This window comes from Mauremys reevesii, linkage group 3 (genome assembly GCF_016161935.1).
Source record: "Mauremys reevesii isolate NIE-2019 linkage group 3, ASM1616193v1, whole genome shotgun sequence".
NCBI classification, from domain to species: Eukaryota; Metazoa; Chordata; order Testudines; family Geoemydidae; genus Mauremys; species Mauremys reevesii.
The window spans coordinates 34,477,150-34,503,382 of NC_052625.1; the positions used below are offsets into that span (position 1 = coordinate 34,477,150).

The 26,233-nt window shown below is 42.2% G+C and overlaps 1 protein-coding gene across 15 annotated transcripts in view; it reads right to left on the minus strand.

The window, feature by feature from the left end:
- The window catches only part of TRERF1 (transcriptional regulating factor 1), a 152,773-nt gene that overhangs the window by 43,894 nt on the left and 82,646 nt on the right, over window positions 1-26,233 (minus strand). For 13 of the 15 annotated variants that reach the window (XM_039532762.1, XM_039532764.1, XM_039532768.1 and 10 more), the window contains 3 exons: window positions 6,991-7,084; window positions 2,657-4,307; window positions 1,774-1,826 (listed from right to left, as the gene is read on the minus strand). In XM_039532762.1, the coding sequence (XP_039388696.1) occupies window positions 1,774-1,826; window positions 2,657-4,063 (1,460 nt within the window). In that variant the 5' untranslated portion in view covers window positions 4,064-4,307; window positions 6,991-7,084. The remainder of the gene's footprint in view (window positions 1-1,773; window positions 1,827-2,656; window positions 4,308-6,990; window positions 7,085-26,233) is intronic. The other 2 variants (XM_039532775.1, XM_039532772.1) reach the window with 1 other exon arrangement.

Sequence of the window (26,233 nt, forward strand, 5' to 3'; positions counted from 1 at the left end):
TAAGCCATAAAGCACTTCTTTCAGGTAGGTAAGCAAAGAAATCAGGGTATATACTTAAAGATATATGTGCTATAGCCTAGCTCATTGATTCCCAAACTGGAGGGGAAGGGAAGTGGTAAACAGGACACACTCTCTCAAATAGGGTTGCCAACTTTCTAAATCGCACAAAACCGAACACCTAGCCCTGCCCCTTCCCCGAGGCCCCGCCCCCACTCACTACATTTCCCCTCCCTCGGTGGCTTGCTCTCCCCTACCCTCATTCACTTTCACTGGGCTGGAGCAGGGGGTTGGGGTATGTGTGTGGGGGGGTGAGCACTGTAACTGGGGGTGTGGGCTCCAGGGTAGGGCCAGAAATGAGGGGTTCAGGATGTAGGAGGGGGCTCTGGGCTGGGGCGTGGGGGGCTCCAGCTGGGGGCTCTAGGATGGGGCCAGGGATGAGGGGTTTGGGATGCAGGAAGCGGCTCCAGGCTGGAGGGTGGGGCAGAGAGGTTCAAGGTGTGGGAGGGGGCTCTGGGCTAGGGCAGAGGGTTGGGGTGCAGGAGGGAGTGAGGGCTGTCTGGGGGTGTGGGCTTTCGGGTGGGGTTGGGGCTGAGGGGTTCAATGTGTGGGAAGAGACTGCGGGTTGAAGCAGGTGGGCTCTGGGGTAGGGCCAGAAATGAGGGGTTCAGGGTGTGGGAGGGGGCTCTCAGTTGGTGTGCAGGGTGGATGAGGGCTCCCTCTGGGGGTGGAGGCTCTGGGGTGGGGCCGGAAATGAGGGGTTTGGGGTGCAGGAGGGGGGGCTCAGGCCTGGGCAGGGGCACAGGCTTACCTCTGGCAGCTCCCAGTCAGCAGAGCAGCAGGGGGGCTAAGGCAAGCTCCCTGCCTGTCCTGACTCCGTGCTGTGCCCCGGAAGCGGCCAGCGGGTCCAGCTCCTAGGCGGAAGCGCGGCAAGTGGCTCTGCACACCGCTCTTGCCTGCAGGAACGCCCCCGCAGCTCCCATTGGCAGTGGTTCCTGGCCAATGGGAATGCGGAGCTGGTGCTCAGGGCCAGGGCAGCACGCGGAGCCGCTTGGCCTCCCCACCTAGGAGCCGGACCTGCTGGCTGCTTCCGGGGTGCAGCGCAGAGCCAAGACAGGTAGGGACTAGCCTGCCTTAGCACCGCAGCACCACCGACTGGACTTTTAACAGCCCGGTTGGCGGTGCTGACTGGAGCCGCCAGGGTCGCTTTTCGACCAGGTGTTCCAGTCAAAAACTGGACACCTGGTCACCCTACATCTTGAGAGTCTCAAGATGTGGTCCACAATATAGACCAATATGGCCTAGAACCAGAACTGTATTTTAGTGACTCATGTTTCCCCACCCATCTAGCAATAACAAAAAAAGAGTGCCAGAACATGACAGCCACCAACTGTGGCAGACAATTGTGCTGGCATGTGGTTCTCCTCATAGTACTGATGGGCCTTAAGAAAAACTAATGGATTCCTTGGTGACATTTGCTGCCAAAGATGGAAATCTAAACAATATAGCATTGATCCACTGAGTAAATCTGAGCAGCATTAAAAGCATGCTGTCCCCCTGCCTTCACTCATTTTAAAGAAAAAGAGCACTCCAAAGTAATTTAAATGTATTGGTGCAGAGATCGCACAATTTTACATCTAGTGTATACATCCTTAACCATGGCTTCACATAACAGTTCCCAAAACCAGCTGAGAACACCTCTATTCAATTGCAGAGCTCATTTATATTTAACCATAACATAATTTCATTAAGAAATCTACGCCAAACTCATAATACCTTGGCTCAGGGGACAGTGGCTGCTGCAGTCTGCCATCAGACAGTTGAATCTGCTACCAGAGAGAAAAAAAGAAAAAAAAGTATTTTTCAAGCAACAGCAACATAAAGAGTCTTCACAGCTTTATTATTATTTTTTAATTATTTTTACTTTTTTATGCTAATGAAGTGATGGTAAAAGGCTCTGAGACAGCCTTGGAGAATGCCATCCTACATTTATCCACAAAATGGGTATACCTCTGAGCAATGTCAGTACAAGTTGCCCTACACTTACCTGCTAACGTGCTCCTCAGCCCTGATTATGTGACAGCATAATGGAGGGTCTGTGTCTTGGTATTTCTGGGGAGCTACCAGGAAGGCTGCAAGCTAGTGACAAATTTGGTAGCATTTTTTGAGCTTGGGATATCTGTCCATCAGGAACTGAACTGACACTGCCAAACTCATTTTACACTGGCCAATGAATAGCCACTTGCTGGTAATAACTCAGCCTAGAGCAGTGGTTCTCAAACTTTCGTACTGGTGACCCCTTTCACATAGCAAGTCTCTGAGCATGATCCTCCTTATAAATTAAAAACATTTTTTTATAAATTTAACACCATTATAAATGCTGGAGGCAAAGCAGGGACTGGGGTGGAGGCTGGCAGCTTGTGACCCCCCACGTAATAACCTCGCGACCCCCTGAAGGGTCCCGACCCCCTGTTTGACAACCCCTGGCCTAGAGTAAATCAGTGACCTAGAGGTGAAAGACCCATTTCCAAGCCCTTGAAACATCTCAGCTATGCCCATGCCCTGACCCATTGAATCCCCTGCAGTTATTTCAGCTGTGTGTAGTACAGTCATTATTCAAAACAGGCCTGGATGAATGGAAATCTAAATCATTACATACCTGAGGCCAAATAGCACTAGGAGACTCTTGCTGGGACCCTTTGTTATTTAGATGGATACTCGATGGTGCTAAAAGATTTCGATGAGAGCCAGTGTTACCTACAGAATTAATTTCCTGCCGTGTAGTATCCTCTATTGCCTCTGCCACACTCAGGCCAACGTGGGAGTTCATCAGAACTTGAGACCTATTGTCATTCTGGTATTGCTTTTGCGGATCGGTGTCTTCTTGTTGCTGCTGTTGTTGCAATACACTTTGTGGATACAAATGCCTATACTGCTGCTGTGGATCCTGATAGAAATACTGAGGCATTGTTCCCAACTGTATAAGCTGTACAGGATGAGCTTGATCCTGGGAGTACTGGTGTGTTTCATGCACGGTTTTTGGGTCAGAATCCCTATGATAGGCAGGAAGATGCAGTTGCATCTGTTGTTGCTGCTGCTGCTGCAACTGTAACTGCTGCATAACTGGTTGTGTTTGATAATACTGAGCTATTTGCATTGGACACTGCCTCTGCTGTTGCTGTCGACTTTGTTGCTGCTGCTGCTGGATCTCTTGTATTGAGAGCCGCTGCTGTCCCTGCTGTGGCTGTTGCTGCATATAATATTGAGTCTGCTGCAACTGTTGTATCTGTTGCGGTAACAGCTGCTGAGACTGCATTTGTTGCACATGTGGTTGTCCTTGTTGCATTGCAGAATGCATTTGTAGCTGAGATAAGTGTTGCTGGTAATCATAATACAACTGTTGTTGGTGCTGCATGACTTGCATTTGCTGCTTTTGCTGAGTGCTTGCAAAATTCTGGTGTACTTGCTGTGGCCCTTGCTGATATCTTTGCACAGTGGAAGTTACAGATTGTTGCTCAACAGCAGGCTTCTGAGACAGCAGCTGTCTAAGTGCACTGTCACTGGCATTATCCATCACTGAAGACTGAGCATGCAAGACCTGAGCCATATTGTTGACTTGAATTCTTAAATTTTGGTTAGCAAATACTTGTGTAAAGGAGTCCAATTTATGTAAAACTCCACTAGTAAGTTTTTGTGACCGAAGTTCATTGGCTTGAGAATACGAATACTGGTATCCGTCAGGAGATTCACTCTGCCCTAATGGGCTCCACATGGCATTCTGATTGTTCCTTACCGGAACATGGTTTCCTGAGCCAGTATGTGTCCAACTTGTTTGTCTAGAGGAGTCCGCTGACCCAATATTTTTTGAACCTACATTCAAAGCTATGCTGTCTCTTGAATCCTGGGGGAATTGGGGAGAGAGGGGAGAAGCCTGAGAAGCATCCATGCCTGATGTTCCATAGCTGTGATTTAAAGGGGGGAGAGTGTTCATTTGGTGCGGTTGGTAATACAAATTCTCATTGCTGTTGGCAGTGTGGTTAGGTTTGTACAACTGCTGGTCCCCCATTTTTGGTCACCTTTATCCTGATCTTACAGGCACAAAAACCATAAACTTGTAGACCCTGAGATATTCCAAGTACGAAAAAAATTGCTAGAATTTGTTATTATTCAGCTTGTCCATTTACATTACAAGGACTAACTCCTTCTGGTCTGTTTGCAATTCCAATTTCAGATTGATGCTGCTTCACATCTTTGAAAAAGTCCAAAACGCAAATCTTAAACGAAAACAATAGATTCACTATGCCAGGTACCTGTGAAGTGAGAGAGAAATAGTTTAAGTGCATTCTACACAACTTTTGCAGTTTCCTTTGATGTAACAACAACAACTTAATGGGGAAAAGGATATAATCTTATGAACAGTTGTAGCAGTTGGGCTATTCCATGGCAATTGGATTGCTTCATCTCATCCCACTATTCCTTCATTTCATCCCATTACAGTGTTTCTACAGTTCTCTAATACAATCACTTTGTTTTACCAATGAAGGTGTGCTTCCAAAACCTCTCCTTTACACACACACACACACACACACACACACCCCTGTCCATATATAGCACTCAGCTGCAGTCTTTAACCAGACACTAAACTATGAGAAAGACTCATTTCTAGTGTTCCCAGTCTGCTAGTCAGAGACAACATACACATGTATAGTAAACTCTAATTCACAAACTCCTGCAGATATCACAGATGGCTCTACTATGTCTGATAACACAACTGAAAGGAAGTGGTGGCTTGGAATCCAAGTGCCAGCACTGAGTTGTAGGCATGGGGGAAGATGAGGTACAGTATGATTTAATTCTGATTCAGAATTAACATAGTGGCTCCAACTCCGCCTCACAACATGAGGGCTCGTTTTATTCCATGTTATCTTTACAGAGGTGTGCAATGAAGAAGAACAAGTCTGCTATTTGGTTGAAGATACAGCATTGTGTACGTCTCTGAGGAGTAATATGCAAGGCTAGTGTGCTTGTTAAAGTGACAATAAAATCACAAGTCTGGTTACATCAATCACCTCTGTACACACAGAGTCATTTACTCATCTTCTATATGGACTTTTGGTAATTGCTAAGACAAATCAAGCTGTCCAAATCGTCAAGTGATAACAGCACATATCTGTCACAAGCAACCTCTTGATATACCTAGTAGGTACCAAGTTCTAATTTCCATTCTGCCCTCTCCCCCACCCACCTTTTTTTTTTTCTTCAGTTGTCCATCAATTCCTTAATATTTTAGCAGCCTGGTTTATCCTGAATGCTCTCATTTGTCATCCTTATCTTGTGAACTGTAATTCAGTGTGAATTAACTGATTTACAAATATCTGTACTGTTTTGGATGCAATTAAAAAAAAGAAGATACATTTGTGTGTTCTTGGGATGTTTATCATTATGCGCACGGGAATAATCACACTCTCCCTCTACACACACACACACACACACACGTTGCGAAGCAGTTGGAGCTACTACTACACATAGGCATCTACATACGTTATCATTATGCTGCAACCTTATTTCTGCCCTCTCAACCCATCCTTCTCTCTAACCTAACTGCTCCCCTCCAAAGATTGTGTATTAATGTCTTAAGGTCCCTTCCAACCCTGATATTCTATGATTCTGTGATAAGATTGATTTAATGCTGGGGGCGCGGGGGAAGAGGCTGACATGAGGGGGCAGAAGTGCAGGTGCTGATGAGGAACATTTTAACCATCACCAGTTGCACATAAACAGCACACATTTATACAATTCTACACATAAACTCTTATGCCAGGTACAATCCACAGAACCTTCTCCATGGTCGGATAACATCTGAGGGAAAAGCGCAGCTCCTGTTGGAGAAGGCTGTGTGCCCACACCACTACACAGAAGGCTTTGTGAACAGAGTGCATAAACTTTCTCCATCAGCAACCAGTGGCACATAAATTTTCAAGTTATGATAAATAACAGCTAAGAACAATCCCAAATTCAGTATTTCCCCCCAAAAACCCGATCCGTTGAACCAGATAGTCTCAGAATACACCTCCCTACCAAATTTTTGTAGATGGACTTTTTTTTTTTTGGGGGGGGGGGGGGGGGTTTGAGAGAAAATACCGTCGACCACAAAAGTCAGCCTGCCAAGGAGAGATTTCAGCCATAGAAAAGCTTCAAACACTGCCTATTAAAAATTATGAATAGAAACTAAACAAAACCTACATAGAATATTCAAAGGGCATAAACATGGTGTATTCTTCACACCGATAAGCCATCTACTGTATATCTCACTAACACCCAACTATGGAACAGTGAGCAGGTGCTTCCATAACATACAGAGAGTACAAGAGAACGCCTGGTATTTTTTGCTGTATATATAGCATAAAACTGGGCTAGGCAGCTCTCTCTGTTTATTAATAGCACTGGTTTGTGTTGCATACTGTAAGAATTCTCATGCCTTTCTGTTAATTTTTTTGAGGTGACAAATATTCTTTTTTAGTCACTAGTTATATGAGTCATATTACTAACACAACTAATGAGTTAGCCCAAGTGTCCTCCACAGATAATTAAGTACTAACAGACTATTACAATTTCAAGAATACAAGAGAGTATTACAGCATGTATGATTCTTCTCAAGGCAGCAGAGAATATCAACATAATTTATTTACAAAAATGAATTTACTGGCCAAACCCCACATTTGAGAGGGGAGTGCCAGGGCAGCAGACATTACTGTCTACTGCAGCATCACTGCAACTAGCTCTGTGGTCAAGAGGGAATTCCATCTCCCTGGAACACCCATCAGACCCCACTTATTATGGCTGTTAGCAGGAAGTGAGGAGCTGGCCCATAACGTGCAGGGGTATCAGAAAACATTGTCAAAAACATAAAAAGGTTTGTATTTAAGAAGTAAGCCTGAAAATCTCATATATGTTCGCGCACACTCTCTCTCTGCAGCAGACCTTACAACTTACCTCCAGCTTGGGGGGTGGGGCATGTGGTCCTCTTGTGTATAGTCTACAATGTCGCCATCACTGTCACGCAGACACTGATTACTTGTGTACCAACCTGAAAAAGTTATTATGAAATATTATATTATTATGCCAACTACTGAGTCGCAGAGCGACTAGAGAATTCAGTAACTATAGAAATAAGTTGCAAAATGAGCTCTCATTTGCTTAAGAAGCTAAACTATTCCTTCACATCTATATTAATATCAACACACGCCCCTGCAAGAGCAGCATTTCTGAAAATATCATGAGGCTTCTAGAACTAATGACTTAAGGGCTTGATCCTGCATGGTGTTAAGCACCCTCACCTTACACTGACTTCAACAGGAGGGGAAGGTATGCAGCACCTCACAGGACTGAGCACTAAATAGAGAGCAGCATTTTTCTACTATTACAAGTCATTAATTAGACTCTAGAAGCACTGAGGAACCTGATCTCTGATAAATTAACTGAGAAACTTTTGAAAGTGTAACAACAACAGAGTTTACTTCCCCACCTATGAAAGAAATAAACCTAATATAACTACTTTTTATTTAAGAGCTCATGCCTGAAAGCCCTGGCGTGTCTTAACAATAGGACAACAATCAATAGCTACCAAATGGCAAAAAATGAGCCAGTGCTCAAAGAAATCCTAGAATCACTGTATGCTACAACTTCAGCTTCTACACTCTGCAAAATACATTTCCACAGTCACCTATCAGATGTTTTGGTACTACAGAGATAGCATAACGATGAGAGCATTAAATATACAGAGATAAATAATTAAAGAGTAACAGTGCTACCACCACCATTTCTGCAAGTTACATGGCAAGAGAAATATCCTCTTAAAGACTGTGGGTGAAATCTTGGCCCCTTTGAATGGGAGTTCAATAGATTTAAATGGGGATAGGTTTTCACCTCAATTCTCTTCACAACCTACCAGTCCCCATACTGCTTGATTGTATAAATATTCCATTCCGAAGACCACCAGGAAAAGTTCCATAATAACAGTGGTAGTCCACAGACCATAATTTGAGAACCACTGTTATAAACACAAACAGTTCTATCCCGAGCACACCAAAATAACCATCACATATTCCAACTCCCTTCCCCCATTCACACAAATGAAAAAGAAAATAAATCTTCAGTCTTCCCGGGAAGGATGCCACAAATTAATTCTGGCGTACATTAAATGGGAGAACATTCCAAAATTGTGGGCTCTCAAAAAAAGGAGACCTTGCTTTTCTATCCTCTCTAAATTATATTATCAGACAATCATTGGATCCAAATGTTTTAATCACAATGTGGGAAGTGGGGCAGTTGGCAGTTCTGTAGGGAGATGGTCCTGTATCCTTCCCAGCTTTATATACAAAAAACAGGCTCTTAAAAACACACTTGCTGAATTTTTCTAGGTGTAAAAATAATAGATGGGTCACATTTATAGACCTATACAGTTGCCTGTTTGGTTCCCATTTAAATTCCAGAGAAAAATATTAATTCAAAAATAATTCAGTGTTAAAAACTGAGTGGGGAGGCTGGGGAACAGTACTGTATGCCAGTTGAGTTTTGATTTCTACAAAGCTAGTGCAGAGTTAACATAAGATTGCAGGACAGAGAAAGCTGAAGCAAGCAGACCCATTAAGCCATAGAGTTACTAAAGTAAAGTAAGGACCTAAGCTGCCCAATGCTCTGCATGGCTATGAATCAAAACGTAATCAGATCATACGCATTATCCACTGTATTTCAGGTTTTTCAGCAGTCATATTAATCAAATGTCTACACACTTTTATAGTTGTGATTTCTCATAATCAAGAGTTAGCATGAAAGTGAGGACTGAAACAATATATATTTCCATACTTTGGAAGATAGATGCAAAAAGGCCTCCATGCTGGACAGGATCTGTAGGATTAATCTGGCATTTTTAATTAATTTCACTGATAAGCAATAGAGTTTTGAAGATTGTAAATTCCTTGGCACCAGGACCTTCTGTATTTTGCCTTGTACAACAATAAACATACTGTCATCATGTAACAAAGAATAAATAAATAATGTAAGACTTCTCTCAGCAATCCAAACAGTATTTTTAGAAAACTTAAATCAAGAAGTTGTTGTGTATATAGATGCTTCCTTGCTTCTCCCCTAAACTGGAAATAGCTCATTAATGGTCTTGATCATGCTTCACTACCCTTCAATCTGACAGAAAGGGACACAGTGTACTTGTTTCTGATATTAGAATATGAAGTTTTGTATCTATATGATAAGATTCCAGAATTGTCACTCTGAAGCCTAGAATGCCTGGAGTCAATGTGAAGTGATGGAAACAGCTACAAGCTAGGTTGAAAGCTTTTTGTTAAAATATTACCAGGGTGAATCATCACTGGGTTCACAATCTTACTATCCAGTTTGTTCTCAGTCATTTTGACTTTACAAATTACACACATACTGAGTACAGGTGTAGTATAGCATATATTTATTCCATGCCAAGAGTCCTAAACCATTGTGATAGCAGGGATAACTCAACCAATCACCACCTTTATTCTACAAGTAATTTGCATGCAACAATTTCATTGGTTGTATGAGAAAGACTACACAGATGGTGGATTATTTGGCCCAACTGCCACATCTGTGCAACAGCATGGGCTTTCAGTTATTAGTATTCAATAATGGTTAAATTGAAGCTCATGGGATACTGATCTTCTGATGCTCTCCCTCATTCTTTTCCATATACTAAAGGCATTTTAAATTTGCTTCATACTTTGCATCAGTGGAAGAGTAAGAGGATTTCCTTATTCAAGGCTATATTACATTTCTCTATGCTACTCTGACACCAGGTCTACTGCCACAATGCTTCTTGTAGCTAGTTCCCCACTCCCAGCTTCTTTTTCGCATATACAATTAACATATCAGAAGTAAATGTAGTGCATAAACAGAATGGAGATCATGTAACACCATGAAAAGATGCTGTCTGGGTCAGCCGTGAGACAGGGAGCAAACAGGACACAGGTGTGAGGAAGGGAGCCAAAGATGTTTTATTTTTCCTAAGCTCAGAAATTCATCTGTCAACCTTAAGGACACGTAGGAACATGGTAATGCAACTGGAAGATTTGCTGTCAGGAACAGGTAGTGAAAATTTGGTCCGAGGTCTGGGAGTTGCTCTTTTAAGTCTTGGACGGTGCCAAAATACCTCTATTGGTCCAAGGGAACAGTGACCATTTCAATACTGTATATCTCATGACCATTAAGATGGGAAACATTTTTTTCTGTCCTTGATAGTTCAGGATGGCTGTTAGAACCAAGCCTAATGCTGCACACCATCTCAAAGGTTTGTATCTCAACATAAAAAAAGATATAGAGCATTAAAAGCCCTAATTCTGGAGGATCATGGGAACATTGGCAGCTATAATAATTCCAGGACTGAAGAGAGGCTGGAGGGGAAGCAAAATGCTAAGTGGGATAATCCGATTTTAAAGTCTGGATATCATGAAATCTACTCATTTTTTAAAATACATTTTTAAAAATTAATGATGTACGTGTTCAGTAGTTTCACAAACCCTGAAAAAATATTGTGTGTTCCTTTACAACAAAGCTCCTTGTTCCAGTGAAGTATGAAAGGTTGTTGTAGTCTCATGTGGCTGCTGACAGCATAAGCAGTTCCTGTTTTTACTCTTTAAGAGGAACTAGAACATCCTAACTAAGTTTAGAAATTATTGGATTGGGTGGGGGAACAGAATCTAACATTTTCTCCATATAAATCTATTTTTGAAAAATAACCTATCATCTCTGGAAAGCGGCTTAAAAAAAAAGAAAAAATATTGGGAGAATTTCCTCTTCTTTTGATGGATAATAAAATGTTCTCAAACTGGCCAGTTAATTTAAGCTTTTCATAAAACTACCAATGTTCTTGTAATCCAAGTGGAAGAGGTTAATTTCTAGCCAAGATTATTAATTCGATTTAGTGAAAAAAGAGATAGTTTCTTCATTCCAAAAGAAATTGGGGGCATTTCGGTGACTCATTTGTCATCTTTGTTGTTAAATTGCTTCTTTACTTTCAGATGCATCAAATAATTCTAAGCACTGCAAGTGAAACCTTTATTGTATTACTCATATACAAGGTGAAGATAAAATTACAGGATTGCTTCAAAATGTGGATGCAAAAGATCGTTACTAGAGCCTTAGAGAATGGGCTTGAGTGGCACGTTTCCCAACTGTTGAAGAACCAGACAGGATTTAATAAAAAATTGGTTCACCACTGATAAACAAGATGGTTTTTAATATTCTCTATTATGCTGCTGCCCATCTGATCAACGGAAGAAGTGGTATTTGAACTCTTTTGGGGGGGGGGAATGAGGAATGACCTCTGGTGATCTGGGTGTAGAGAATATTTATGTAAACAGTTTTGTAAACCTCTCTGAGCTTTATGCCAGGGATTGTGCCATAAATCTGCCTCCTGTAAGATATGTACATTGTAGGGGAATTCATCAGGTTTTCCTTAAGGCTTATCTTTTGTTTACTCCTATTATTGAAATCCTGATTTTTAGAAGAGACGATTTGCCAAACTAGATCAAGCCACTGCAGTGGAGACTTCTCCGGGAAGGCAGGCTAGACTTTGCCTTTTGTCAGGCATAGTATGAGCTCTATTCACTGCTGCTAACCGGGGCTGGGCACAGTTTTGTGTGTCTTCTCACTTTCAGGTGCCACCAGTTAGTATCCTGCCTCTAGCAGTGACCAACACTTGTTTTAGTGCCAGTCGAATATCCCGAATGCACTTAGCCAACTGGGCAATGCTCATGTTCCTCCTTGACCCCTGCAGGTGATCTGATTATGCCTGAAGCTTGAGTATTGACTATCTTTTTCTTAGCTTCTATGCTGTTAAAGAGTCACATTACAATTTTAAAATTAATCATTTTCTATACTTATGTATTGCTTATGATTGTACTTGCAATATGCTAGGATTTTTCAAGACAAAGAAAGAAAGAAAGGTCCCTATCCTGAGGAACTCACATTATAGTGACAGATGGGTGAAATACAGAAGAGGTTACGAGGAAATGGGAAACAGCATATAAAATTATGTTTTCGAAAGTGACAAGTAATTCTGGATGGTTCACCTGAAACTACTTTAAACTGACTGATTTTCAGAGGATGCTTACTCAGAACTTTCTGAAAATTGGGGTACACAAAGATAACTAACACTTTTGAAGATTTGGACCATAACTCCCACCCTACCCCACTCCCTTTTTATTTTTAGTGAGTGTACATGTCATCTTGCTTTGCAGTGGGCAGTGCAACAGGTGTTGGTCTTCAAAAAGAATCAGATGTAGTAAGGATGGGGGCCTTGTGTATTGTACTTATTACTGGGATACATAAAAAGCTTTTAGATGCAGCTGACATGAATATAAATGTGTAAGAAACACAAGTCAAATTTTCCAAAATAAAGCCCTTCATTAAGGATGCAAAGAGCAAGAAACCTAGCCATTCATGGAAAGCCAAAATGAATGAGCATAATTAGAAAGTTTATAAATCGCGGTGACTCAAGGACCTCTTGATGCCAACTGGCAGAGGGCACAGGGTAAAGGTTACAGGGATCCCCTGGATCTGGTATTTAGTTTACCAAACAGCGTTATGTAAGTGTTCTACTGAAACCTGTCTCACAGTGGTTGTCATCATCTTTGCGAAATGCATGCGTGGATAATATGTAAGGAGATATGTATATAGATTGGAAATTATGTTCTTAAAACCTTAAAGTTAAGGGCAGATCACCCAGAGGCAAAATGCTTTAAGACACGTTCCACCAGAGAAGAGGTGGGAGACATTTCAACTTCCTGCTTGACCACCATGAATTGTGTGCTATTTAACACCCGTGAAAGACTCATGACTTTGGGAAGAAACTTAATTTTTCATTTACTATTTCATTTTTCAGAGTATGACAGTACTCCAGCTTCCTCAATCAAAAATCCACTTCTGCAGTTATGTAACATATAATTTTATGCCAAAGCAACAGTAGTCTGCAGAACTCTAAGGATCAGCAAAGAATAAGAAAATGTTGATACAAATTTTCTCTGCTCGTGTGGAATAAATGTACGTAGGCTTCCATTAAAAACTGGACATCTACCATCTGCATGCAGCTTCTAAGTTTACTACAATACTTCAAATTCTATGTATATAGAGAATATCACAAATGCCAATGGCAAAAGATAAGAGGTAAATACTGAAGTGCAATGTCCTTTTTTAAAATGGCATCTAATGACCACGAATGCATACAAATACATGACAGTCTTCCCACAATTCTGATCAACTTCACTGATGGCTGGTTTGACTCATTGAGATTTGGAGGTTTTTTGCTGGTATTTTTGCCATTATTTCTGTTACAATAAAAGACTACATAGAGCATCTGATTATCTAAATTGCTGGGTCATGATTAAAGAACATTTGACTGAAACAGTAGAACTAAACATCCTTATAAATGAGAGGGAAAAGAAGCAAGCAATATATATATATTTTACACACAATAATAAAAGATTAAGGTTTCAAAGTCAAGTACTCAAAAGTTAGAAAATGCCACAATTAAGGTTGCCACTGAGATTATGTGACAAGATACAGGTGATTCAGTCTGTAGAAGGTTAACAAGTCCCCGTCTGTCGTGTGACAGCTGAGGGTGGAGTATAAAAGGAAGAAAAGCTGGATCAAAGGGTGTCCTCTCTTCTTCTAGACCCTTCATGCTGGTATAGCTTAGAGAAATTTCTGCTGTGTTTTTAAATTAGCCCCCCCTCCTTTTTTTTTTTTTGCACAACTGATTTGCAAACAATAAAACAAGCCATCAAGAAAGAGCCTTGAAAAGACTAATTGCTTGGAACTTTACTCCCTTTCCCCAACTGTAAACTGGTGGGAAGTTTCATCTGATATCATGGGAGGATTTAGTGAATGGCAGGATGGAAAAGCAGGGAGATAGACACAAGCAGTCCAACACAGGATGAAATTTTTTGGTAATTAAATTAATTCAGAAACAAGGTGCTGTGTATACATTCACAAGAGAAGTAGGGGATATTGTTCTAATATCTAAAATATTCTCTCAGCATTTTCACATTGCTGGGTTTGTTATCTGGCTCTTCTGGCACAATACTTTGCATGGAAGTAAGAAACTGGTTCATCTAAAATGCAGAATGTAGATATATTCTCTGTAATTTTGAGTGTCCGCTTGTCTGAGGTCACGGCGACCCTGTTCTAAAAGAAATGTATAATCATCCTACAATCAAATGGATCTGAGCCAACTGGACCTCATCAAAGTTTTGGTTGCAGAGCTGTGGCAATAGACATTCTAAAGTCTGGTTTGCCTGAGCTGTTTGGCTGGTTGCTCTAATATCTTCTATATTCCATTTATCTTTCTCTCTCTCTTCTCGAGGCATTAAAATTTTGTTAAAATCTGCCAACTCCAACATCTGCATCTAAATAGGCCTCTAAAAATTGTTGCTTTAAACTGTTCCTGTAGGTCTTTTGCAAACATTAAAAGAGAAGCTCTTACATCTTCCACAAGAATCAGAAATACCTCATTTAAGCCCTGTCTTAGTTGTGGGGATCCCCAGTCACAGTGTTCTCGGGTGCTTAGAGCTGGGCCAGATTTCACAATTTGTGAAAGATTCTTATCTCGTGCTTTGGAAGCAATCATTTTGCAAGTACCAATTTCCTTCATCTCATTTCGCCTAACTCTTTCTTTTCTACTATATTTCTAGAGAATAGAATAGGCTATTTTTATAAGAACATTTTTCTGGACTTGTTTTAGTTGGCTATTGTAAAGTTTCAGAGTGAGCCTATTAAGGGAGCTATACTTCTCAGGACTACACTTCACCATAATCACAAAGTGTTGCAGAAGTTCTGGTGTAAGAAAAGCATTTTTATCCTCTGTCTTTTAGACATTTTTTAAAAGGAACCCTAGAGATCATCTTAACTTGCTCAGGACCTTACAATAAATAAATGCATTGCTATGTATCAATCATATAACTAATCACATCCCTGTAAACTGTCTTCCAAATCAAATTCAGACTGCGTTTAATGAGGACATGAAAGCAATCTGACCTCTCTCTTCAGAATATGTTGTCTTCTGAGATTAAGTACTTAGATTTGTTTGCTTTTTATGAGGTGGGGAAGAGTGAGCAGATGGACACTTAGCATCCCCTGAATCCATGGAACCCAAATCCATACCCCCTACAACAGTGGTTCTCAAAAACTTTTGTACTGGTGACCCCTTTCATATAGCAAGCTTCTGAGTACAACCCCCTCTTATACATTAAAAAGGCTTTTTATATATTTAACACCATAATAAGTGCTGGATGTAAAGCAGGGTTTGGGGTGGAGGCTGACATCTTGCGACCCCCCTACGTAATAACTTCATGACCCCCCGAGGGGTCCCAACCCCCAGTTTGAGAACCCTTGCCCTACAACATCAATTCCCACATCAGACTTGTGTGCCAGCTGATGAGATGCACAGAAAATAGAATGCTATTTAAATAATCAACAAGAGCCCAGTTCTCAGACCTGATGTCTAATTTATTACGTGCTCCCAGAAAGGAAAGAAAAGAAACATTGTGGCTTTTCTCCTTATATTCTTCATTCACGCTTGGTCTGTGGTTTTTTGAAGTATACTTCTAAGATGCCTGGCTGGAAATAGGGGAGAATGACTAGCCATCACCCACACTTTTTCTTAACTAGCTCTGCCATGTTTTATGTACACAGCAAACAGTGCCATTTCTAACAGCCCTTTCCTTCACAGAGGCAACATGGGGAATGCAGTTGCTCTGAGTAAGACTAACAAAACTAAACAGTAAATAAAAACAGCTGCAACAGAAATGACAGGGCAGGCAGTGCTACGCTTTCTGCTGCAGAGGCTGAGCAACTGCAGATTTCCCTGGAACACCAACATGGTATAGTCCAGGGGTCGGCAACCTTTCAGAAGTGGTGTGCCAAGTCTTCATTTATTCACTCTGATTTAAGGTTTCGCGTGCCAGTAATACATTTGAACGTTTTTAGAAGGTCTCTTTCTATAAGTCTGTAATATATAACTAAACTATTGTTGTATGTAAAGTAAATAAGGTTTTAAAAATGTTTAAGAAGCTTCATTTAAAATTAAATTAAAATGCAGAGCCCCCTGGACCGGTGGCCAGGACCCAGGCAGTCTGAGTGCCGCTGAAAATCATAGGTTGCCTACCCCTGGTATAATCAGTCACACTGGAACCTCTAGAATTTCTTATGTCCCTGGAAGTGAAAAACAAGCTCTTTAAAACAAATACAGATTACATGCATCTTGAACCTCCAGTATACACCAAGCATACGAAGATATTTTAAAAATGAACTAAAGTTTAAAAATAAGTAAGAACAATAGAAAAATACAGCTTTAATATAAGTTTCTTCAGGCACAGAATATTTTTATTGTCCCGGTCTTAAGAATTACAACTAAAAAAAAATCCCAAAAGGAAAATTTCCTTGTCACCTGTGAATTTTCTTTCTAACACTCTAAATGTTAGACACTCTGTACACTACAGGGCATGCCCCCTCTCCAAGGTGGTTAGAGCAAAAATTGACAGACAGCTTGCAGTGGAGAGCCCCAGAACATAAAACGCAATATGTACACTTTTCATTTTCAAAAGGGTTTTAGACACTAAGAGCCTAAATCCCACTGTCATTGGGATTTAAACTCCTAAGTGCCTAAATCCCTTTTGAAAATGAGACTTAAGTATTGCAACACTGACAGCATTAATGCCTAAATACTTTTTAAAAATTTGGGCCTTTGTCATAATGGAAAATACACAGATGAGTCTGTACAGACAATGGTTCAAGTTCCAATACATTCCTAGCTACAAAGAAAGCCACATCGAGAGAGAGCACGAGAGAGAAGGCTGAAACAGTGTAGTGGCTCAGTTATCTGGTTAAGGCATCTAGCACCAAATTCGTGCTCCAGAAACCTGTGTTGACTGTTGCTAAGGAATCTTTTGATGGGGTCTTGATTGTAATGAACCAAAGCAGATTTTTGGTCAGGACACTCACAACATGTCTCCCTAATGTATTGGATTTGAAGCTGTTTGGCAGCTCATCCTGTAGAAACTCTTAAGACATCCTTTACTGTGGCTGTCTTGGTATTAATCCACCTTTTGTAGCATCAGTATCGGAATTTAGTCCAATTGATCCAATATATCTTGTTGGTAGATGCTTTTCAGGATACCAAAAGTGTATCCAGAATTCTCTCCAAGTATCTCAGATACCTCAGTTCTCCCCTTTCACCTTTCAGAATGCTAATTTTAGCAAATGCAGATTTTGGCAGTGGATCAGTTCTTGGGTTGGAATTCCTTCTGAGGCTGTCGTTTCAGAGAGAGTTCCAGCTGTAACCTCACTAAGTCCAAGAACCATGATCTCTGAGGCCAGCATGAGATAGTCAGGATGACTGGCCTATTCCTTTAGATTCTTTTTACTGCCCTTTCCAAAAGAGGAAAAGCATAAAGTAGGTCCTGTGGTCACCTCTGAGATAGAGCATTGACTGCCTCTGCTTCACGCTCTCGTGTCCTTATGAAGAACCTCATCGTCTTTCTATATTCCCCCTAGGCAAAGAAATCCCTGGCCACTCCAACACTAGCTCTGGAGAGCTTCATTTCTTTTTCTCTCTATCTGACCAGAAGTACAACCCTCCATCTCCCCATTTTGGGGGGGAAGTCTGCAATGAGGTCTGAGAACATTTCATCCTGAGTTTTCCATTTCTTCTGCCTCAAGTTAGCCAACCACTCAGCTGTTGATAAAAGCCCTGTCTTTTAGGGTCTGGCCACTGCAGGCACCATGGTTGGAGCAAGAAAAAACAAAAACAAATCCCCCCATACGCTATTATTGTTCATATTCTGGAGAGGCTACAATAGCATTTTTATATGTATTTCTGACCTTCCCTCCCTGAGATTCTTCCCAGTCTTGGGGGAACCTTAGTAAATAGTGTGTGCATGATGGAGGATGACTAGATGGGGATTTTTGACTGCAGTATATGCTGTTTGGGTTTGCTGTTGGGCCTTGGGGCTGGGATAGGAATTATGTTCCCAGTTTTGCTAGGCTTTTGAGGCACTTATAGTGTTGGAGGAGACAGCAGGGGACATCTGAGGGCGAGCGGGATAGTAATCCCCTCTACATCCTCTTTAGGTTGTCCTGACTCTCAATACATTATGCTGAGACAGATGACTAGGAGACAGAGAATAGCCTTATTAAAAAAAGACAAAGGGCAGACCAGCACAATACGCTGTGATGTTATTCACCAAGATGGTTCCCCCAGAAACACTAGAGTGAAAGGGAATTGCAAAACTATACCTGGGGGATTTGCCATGCAGCTATCCCACATAATATCCAGACCAAAACTGAGCAATTTTTCAGTCTTAGATTCTGCTTCATCTCCCCTGCACTCCTGTTGAAAGTGCAGAGAAAAATATATAGGGTTCTGCTCAGACTGTCTAAAATATTCACTATCCCCAGGTTTTTTTTCCTATGTAAGATTGTTTAAAGCCATTAAAAGCTTTGCTAACCCTAAGATAAAGCTCTTTTCCTGTAAGAATGCATGTTATAGTGGGGAGCTAGAGTCTTTTTTTTTTTTTTAAATGGTCATGCAATGCCAATGTCTACCTCATGTTAATTGAGAACACTAACCAGAATCCTGAGTCCCAACGAGATCCTGCTTTTCCAGGGACAGGTCTTCACTGGCCTCCTCATTTTTTACCTCCAATGAGTCTTCCTGTTCATCCTCGGTGCTGGTAAGAATAGGGAAGCAGGGATCATAACCTTTTGGGGTTCAGTAGTCGTTTAATTGATCAAAATCCTGTGCAGCTCCTTAAATACCAAGGTTACATGTCCACTATCAGACCTTTTCCTGGTATTCTTGGTTCTAAAGCAAGTCCTCCTGAGCGGTTTGCTCTTTATCCTGCACTGGTTGGTGTCCTGGTTCTGACCCTGCAGACATCTGCTTGGCAATGTGCACAAAAATATCTTTATTCCAGTGGCTGACCACAAGAGCGTCTTGCACCAATGCTTCTCTCTAGAAGGCAATGAGATCAGTGGTCTCGGCACAACTCCAAGTAGCTGCTTGAGGTACGTTGTAAGGACTCTGGAGTAATATATCAGCAATGCTGAGATACTCAAATCTAGAAGCAAATGGGCAAATTCTGGCCCTGCACCAGTTTTTAAATGGGAAAGAGCACAGAGGTAAATAGACAGGTCAGAAACAGTTGTCTTCAAAGTGGTGTGAGATAGCAGTTGGAGGACTAAAAGTAGCAGGCAGCAGCACTGGATGAACATGAACAGAAAAAATTAACTCAATTTGCACTGAACTTATAGCACACTGAATTAGGACTTGAGACCTCACAAAAAATGCGGAGACAGTGCTCTACAATGAACTATGTCGTGCGTATGCAAGAGTTTACAAACTGAATTAACTCTACTTAATCTGGTTTAAAGCTCTCTCAGTAGACAAGGCCTAGGACTGGACCCTTGAACTTTTTTGACACCTCCTGAAATACTGAAGGATTCAGATTCCACTTCTTCATGTCCAGGTCTGCCTCCTGCTGAGCCACTCCACAGATATGTTCTCCCTCTCCTGTATGTGGATAGCTTTCAGAAAGAGTGAGAGAGAAGGTAATGTTCTGAGCAAGTCAGTATTCATGCACACAGACACCACCACTGCAGTGGCATACGTCAACTAACATGGGAGAACGACATCTGCCTTCTTCATTTCCCCTTGTTGGTTGACCTACGCCATTGCAATAACAGTGTATGTATGGATGATTATATAACATTGATCAGCTCTCGGTTGAAAATGGAGGTGGCCTAATGCAATGGTCCTGAGGTCTAGCCATTTTATACTCTTCCTTTTCTACCAATTGGACCATACCCCCTGGCATAGGTGACACTGTGAACTTGTCTTGGGGGAAAGGGGGAGGGGGGAGTTGGTCAATTTGATGGCATAACTCTGTAGAACTGACTCTAGTACCCACTTGTCCAAGACAGAAGTTGCTCACATATGGCAAATTTCTGAAGTCTCCACCCATCAGTGGACTCCTCCTGATAGTCAAAATGACAGGCTGGACTTCTACACAGAGTGCTTCTGCAGACGCGCACAGGCTGAAATTGTGAACAAACAGCATCACTTGCCCCATAACTTCAGCCGTATAGAATGCAACGCCATCCACAGCCTCAGAAACAACTCTGACATTACCATCAGAGGGGCTGACAAAGGAGGTGCTGTAGTCATAATGAACAGGTCGGATTATGAACAGGAGGCTGCCAGGCAACTCTCCAACACCACATTCTAAAGGCTACTATCCTCTGATCCCACTGAAGTACCAAAAGAAACTATACCATCCGCTCAAGAAACTCCCTGCTACAGCATAGGAACAAATCTACACAGACACACCCCTAGAGCCCCAACCAGGGGTATTCTATCTGCTACCCAAATCTATAAACCTGGAAACCCTGGCCGTCCCATCATCTCAGGCATTGGCACTCTTACAGCAGGATTATCTGGCTATTTGGACTCTCTCCTCAGACCCTCTGCTACCAGCACTCCTAGCTATCTTAGAGACACCACTGACTTCCTGAGGAAACTGCAATGCATTGGTGATCTTCCTGAAAACACCATCCTGGCCACCATGGATGTAGAAGCTCTTTACACCAATATTCCACATGAGGATGAACTACAAGCTGTCAAGAACAGTATCCCTAATGAGGCCATGCCACACTTGGTGGCTGAGCTTTGACACTTGGTCCTCACCCACAACTATTTCAGATTTGAGGACAACTTATACCTTCAAGTCAGTGGCACTGCTATGGGTACCCGGAGGCCCCACACTATGCCAACATTTTTATGGCTGACTTAGAACAACACTTCCTCAGGTCTCGTCCCCTAGCGCCCCTCCTCTACTTGCGCTACATTGATGACATAATCATATGGCCCCATGTGAAGGAGGCCCTTGAAGAATTCCGCCTGGATTTCAACGATTTCCACCCCACCATCAACCTCAGCCTGGACCAGTCCACACAAGAGATCCACTTCCTGGACACTGCAGTGCAAATAAGTGATGGTCACATATAAACACCACCCTATACTGGAAACCTACTGACCGCTATACTTACCTACATGCCTCCAGCTTCCATCCAGGACACATCACACGACCCATTGTCTACAGCCAAGCCCTAAGATACAACCGAATATGCTTCAATCCCTCAGACTGAGACAAACACCTAGAAGATCTTTATCAAGCATTCTTAAAACTACAATACCCACCTGGGGAAGCGAGGAAACATTGACAGAGTGAGACGGGTACCCAGAAGTCACCTACTACAGGACAAGGAAAATAACAGAACACAACTGGCCATCACATACAGCCCCCAGCTAAAACCTCTCCAGCACATCATCAACCATCTACAAAGTATCCTGGAAAACAATCCCTCACTCTCAAAGACCTTGGGAGGCAGGCCAGTCCTCGCTTACAGACTGCCCCCAATCTGAAGCAAATACTCACCAGCAACTACACACCACAGAAACACTAAGCAATGAACCAATCCCTGTAACAAACCCTCGTTGCCTACTCTGTCCCCATATCTACTCTAGCGACACCATCAGAGGACCCAACCACATCAGCCACACCATCAGGGACTCATTCACCTGCACATCTACTAATGTGACATATGCCATCATGTGCCAGCAATGCCTCTCTGCCATGTACATTGGCCAAACCGGACAGTCTCTCCGTAAAAGAATAAATGGACACAAATCGGACATCAGGATGGTAACATACAAAAGCCAGTAGGAGAACACATCGATCTCCCTGGACATTCTATAACAGATATAAAAGTACCCATACTTGAGCAAAAAAACCTTCAAAAACAGACTTCAAAGAGAAACTGCAGAACTAAAATTCATTTGCAAATTTAACACCATTAATTTGGGCTTGAATAGGGGCTGGGAATGGCTGGCTCACTACAAAAGCAACTTTCCCTCTTCTGGTGTTGACACCTATTGGGAGTGGACTACATTCACCCCGATTGAATTGGCCCTGTCAACACTGGTCCTCCACTTGTAAGGTAACTCCCTTCTCTTCATGTGTCAGTATTATAATGCCTGCATCTGTAATTTTCACTCCATGCATCTGAAGAAGTGAATTTTTTTTTTTACCCATGAAAGCTTATGCCCAAATAAATCTGTTAGTCTTTAAAAGTGCCACCGGACTCCTCATTGTTTTTGTTGATACAGACTAACATGGCTACCCCCCGAAACTTGACAAGATAAGAGATAAGAGATCTTGTTGGACATGGGCCACTATAATTTAGATAGAGGGAGGAACTTCCACAAGTGTTCCACTGAATGTCTCCACAGAGGGGAAGGAGCTTTCAGAAGTATATTTTTCATTTCCTTTGTCGGTAAAGGCTCCACCGGCATGTAGCCCGCCTGTCTGCCCATACTAGAAGCAGAGCCACTTCCTTACTTTACCACTGAGGTTAAGGATGGTGATGGTCCCCATACAGCTACTACTGCTCCATGGCTAACGGGACCAACTGAGATGAACAGTTCATCCCATGAGGCTGAGGAAAGGTTCCAGACCTATTATGGGATCTACCTGCACCACCTCCTGGACTGGGCTGGAAGATGAGATATAGGACGGTCCTCCGTGGCCTAATTCTCTCGTTCAGCAAGGACCTGGTCCTCCCACTGGCTGAGAGGGTTAGGTCCTATGTCTGAAGGGTGACAGGGAGACCTAGCCTGCCCCTGTGTTGCCTTTTGGTGTGGTTGCAGGTTCCTCTCTGCAGTTTGGACAGACCAGTCCTAGTGTCCTTGGACAGGAAAGGGTAAAACCTGAGGAGCATTTGCAGCTATTTTTCCCCTCTCCTTATCTGCAATGGGCCAATAGAGAAGTAGAAAACAGGTATATTCCAGCAGTAATCTGACATCTAGGACAGGGTCCAAGGCAAACCTGACTCAAACCCCCCAGACAAAAGACAGAGCTGCTTTTTTCTTATCTTTTTGGTAGTGCTATCTTGAAAAGTTCTGCAAGAGGAGACTCCTGGTCTGCTATCTGCTCAAGAGTGGAGGCAGAGAACTCCGGTTCTCCAGAGGGGTGGCGGTGTCTGTCAATCTTTGCTCTGCCTCCAATCTGTGAGGGGCAACCCCTTCCCCCTCGGTACAGAATGTTGGGAATGGAGGAGGGGTAAGAAAACCCTCTGTCATCCCACAAACTGAATACTTAAAAGGATGTAGAGTCAAGTCAAACCAACAGTAATCCTCAATGACTACTAAACCATCTGAACAAAAATGCTCATGCCAATAAACAAATCAGAAAACAGGATTATTGGACTTGATTAAATCAGTGCATGCATATTATGCATTCTGAGGTTTACCACTTTGCCAAAGAGATCTTCAGAAGATGCAGTGGATTAATTGTTCTGAAAATGCAAAATGTTATAATGACATCTCACTATCTTGTGCAGAAATGATAAAAATAACTGATTCATTCATCACAGGAGACAGGAACAGAGCACACAAGCTCTTTGCAGAGTATTTAATACGAACAAAGCAGATGTCAAAAAATTAGAAAACCAGACCAAAGTGTTCCAACAAAACTGCTTTTTGTGACTAAATGCACAGAGCATTTGGCCAATCTGTTCCCAAAATGAACAAAAGCACCTAAGATCCTGATCCTGTAAAGTGCAACTGCCACAGAAGTCAGTGAGAACCAAGAGTGCTCAGCAGACACTGCAAGTAATAGTACAGTAACAAATGTAATAAACTCAATTCACTGAGCATTCCTAAATTGCTATTTATTTAGGAGACATCCCTGAAACCAAGGGTGCTGAAACAATTTGTGTAATGGGGGTGCTGAGAGCCATTGAACCAAAACTGTAAACCCTGTATATGATGGAAACCACTTCAAGCCAAGGGTGCAGCAGCACCCCCAGAACCTCTGGTTCCAGCACCTATATCTGAAACCCAATACAGCACAGCACACCATCATTCTGAGCACCTCCTTCTTCCTAAAGGGATGTTGTTACCGTGGGCTGTACAGTAACTCCTCACTTAAAGTTGTCCCGGTTAACGTTGTTTCATTGTTACACTGCTGATCAATTAGGGAACATGCTCGTTTAAAGTTGTGCAATGCTCTGTTCCAACGTCGTTTGGCAGCTGCGTGCTTTGTCCACTGCTTGCAGGAAGAGCAGCCCGTTGTAGCTAGCTGGTGGGGGCTTGTAACCAGGGTGGACCGGCAGCCCCCCTATCTGCTCCCTACTCCCCTAAGCTCCCTGTGCTGCAGCCGTCCAGCAGGCTATCAATTGCCAGCAGTTCAGCTGTCCCTTCCCCCACTGCCATGTGCTGCTCCTGCCCTCTGCCTTGGAGCTGCTCCCAGAGACTCCTGCTTGCTGTGCAGAGGGGGAAAGAGGGCGACTAATGTCAGGGTGTCCCCCTCCCTCTTGCTCCTGCACCCTGCTTACCCCTTCTCCATATATAGCAGAGAAGGGACACGGATGGAGGGAGAGAGACAGAGAGAGCTTGGGGCAGCAGCTGCTGTCTCAACTTCCTAATCCACTTGAAAAGAATGCATTTACCAGTGGGCCAGCTTACTTAAAGGGGCAGTGTGCATCTCTCTCTCTCCCACGCACAAGGTGTATATCTGTTTCTGTCTGCTCTGCTGTCTCCCTTCCCTCGTGTCCGTGCTGCCTTGTGTGAGAGGCTACATTAACGTGTTAACCCTTGAGGGCTCAGCTGAGTGCTAGTTCATCATTTAGCAGCAAGGCATTCTCTGGGAAATATCCCTCCCTCTTTCACCCTCTAACTTCACCACCTCAACCAAGCTTCACAATCATCATAGCTGTGAACAGTATTAAATTGTTTGTTTAAAACATATACTGTGTGTATATCTATATAATATATAGTTTTTTGTCTGGCGAAAAAAATTTCCCTGGAACCTAATCCCCCTTATTTACATTAATTCTTATGGGGAAATTGGATTCGCTTAACATCGTTTCGCTTAAAGTCACATTTTTCAGGAACATAACTACAACATTAAGCGAGGCATTACTGTAGAATCTTCATCTTCAAAAGAGACACACACTTGCACTGCATCTAGGACATTCCATTACAGCATAAAACCACAAGGGGCACTGGGGGTAGGGTTGTAGTTTTTTCCTTGCCTGGTCAAAAAAATAATCTATTCTAAAAAATATCTGCTTGTCTGCATTTCAACATTTTATCATAGAATTGCTAGGGTTCCCCCAATTATATTTTTAGTCCTATTTTTAGGTGGATCTTGCTCTCGTTTACTGTTTGCATAGTTCTAAAAACTGCTCATATGTGGTTTATGGCACTTTTTATAGCGAAAGCAATGCAAAGAAGCACTTGACAATATCAGCAACAGACAGGACTGGGAGCCCTAACAAACATGAAAGAGAGGTCTGGAGCACTGCACAGTCACTTGTGAGTAGCTATGGACTATTCCAAAGTAAATGTACTTGGGAGGAAAAGGAATATTCCCTGCTTTTAAAAAAATATGTTAAGTTATACATTAAAAAATAAGCAGTGCTTTAGTGATAGTAACGATATAAAACTGTTCTGTGGTTCATCTGTATTTGAATTAGAAACCACTTTACTTACAGCTCTCACATCACAGGTCTGCAGATGTGTACATTGCTCATGATGCAATTCCCAACTAAAATAAATAAAAGGTAATCCCGGAATGATTTATGACATTCCATAATCAGACAGGAAACAAGACATTCATTTGTATTATTTCTGAATGTATTTAATGTTACACTTGTGTGCCTCATTAACTTAGAAAATGATGGCCCCATCACAAGTACTTCCTTTGTACTAAATGTATCTGAAATGGCTCATTTATAAATACAAAAGTGCTTATCTCATGATCTAGACACGTATATAAATTAAAAATACAATCATACAAAAGATAAAACCAGCAGCTTTTCCACACCCTCAAAACCAGAAAATGACTAATCAGAGGGTGAAAAACAAACAAAACTCAAATACCCCACCTTTTCCACAAGTTCTAAGTTCACATTAGAGAGAAAAAGCAGTTCCCAAAAATGAGGGCCTCCCAAAGAAAACAGTCAGCTGGCAGCTTTTAAATTGAAGGGACCCCAGGTTGAGCACCTCCACTGACTGCAGCTGCAACAGCATAAGGAGGGAATCACTCAAGCAAGCAGGTCCCAGGCAGCTACATCT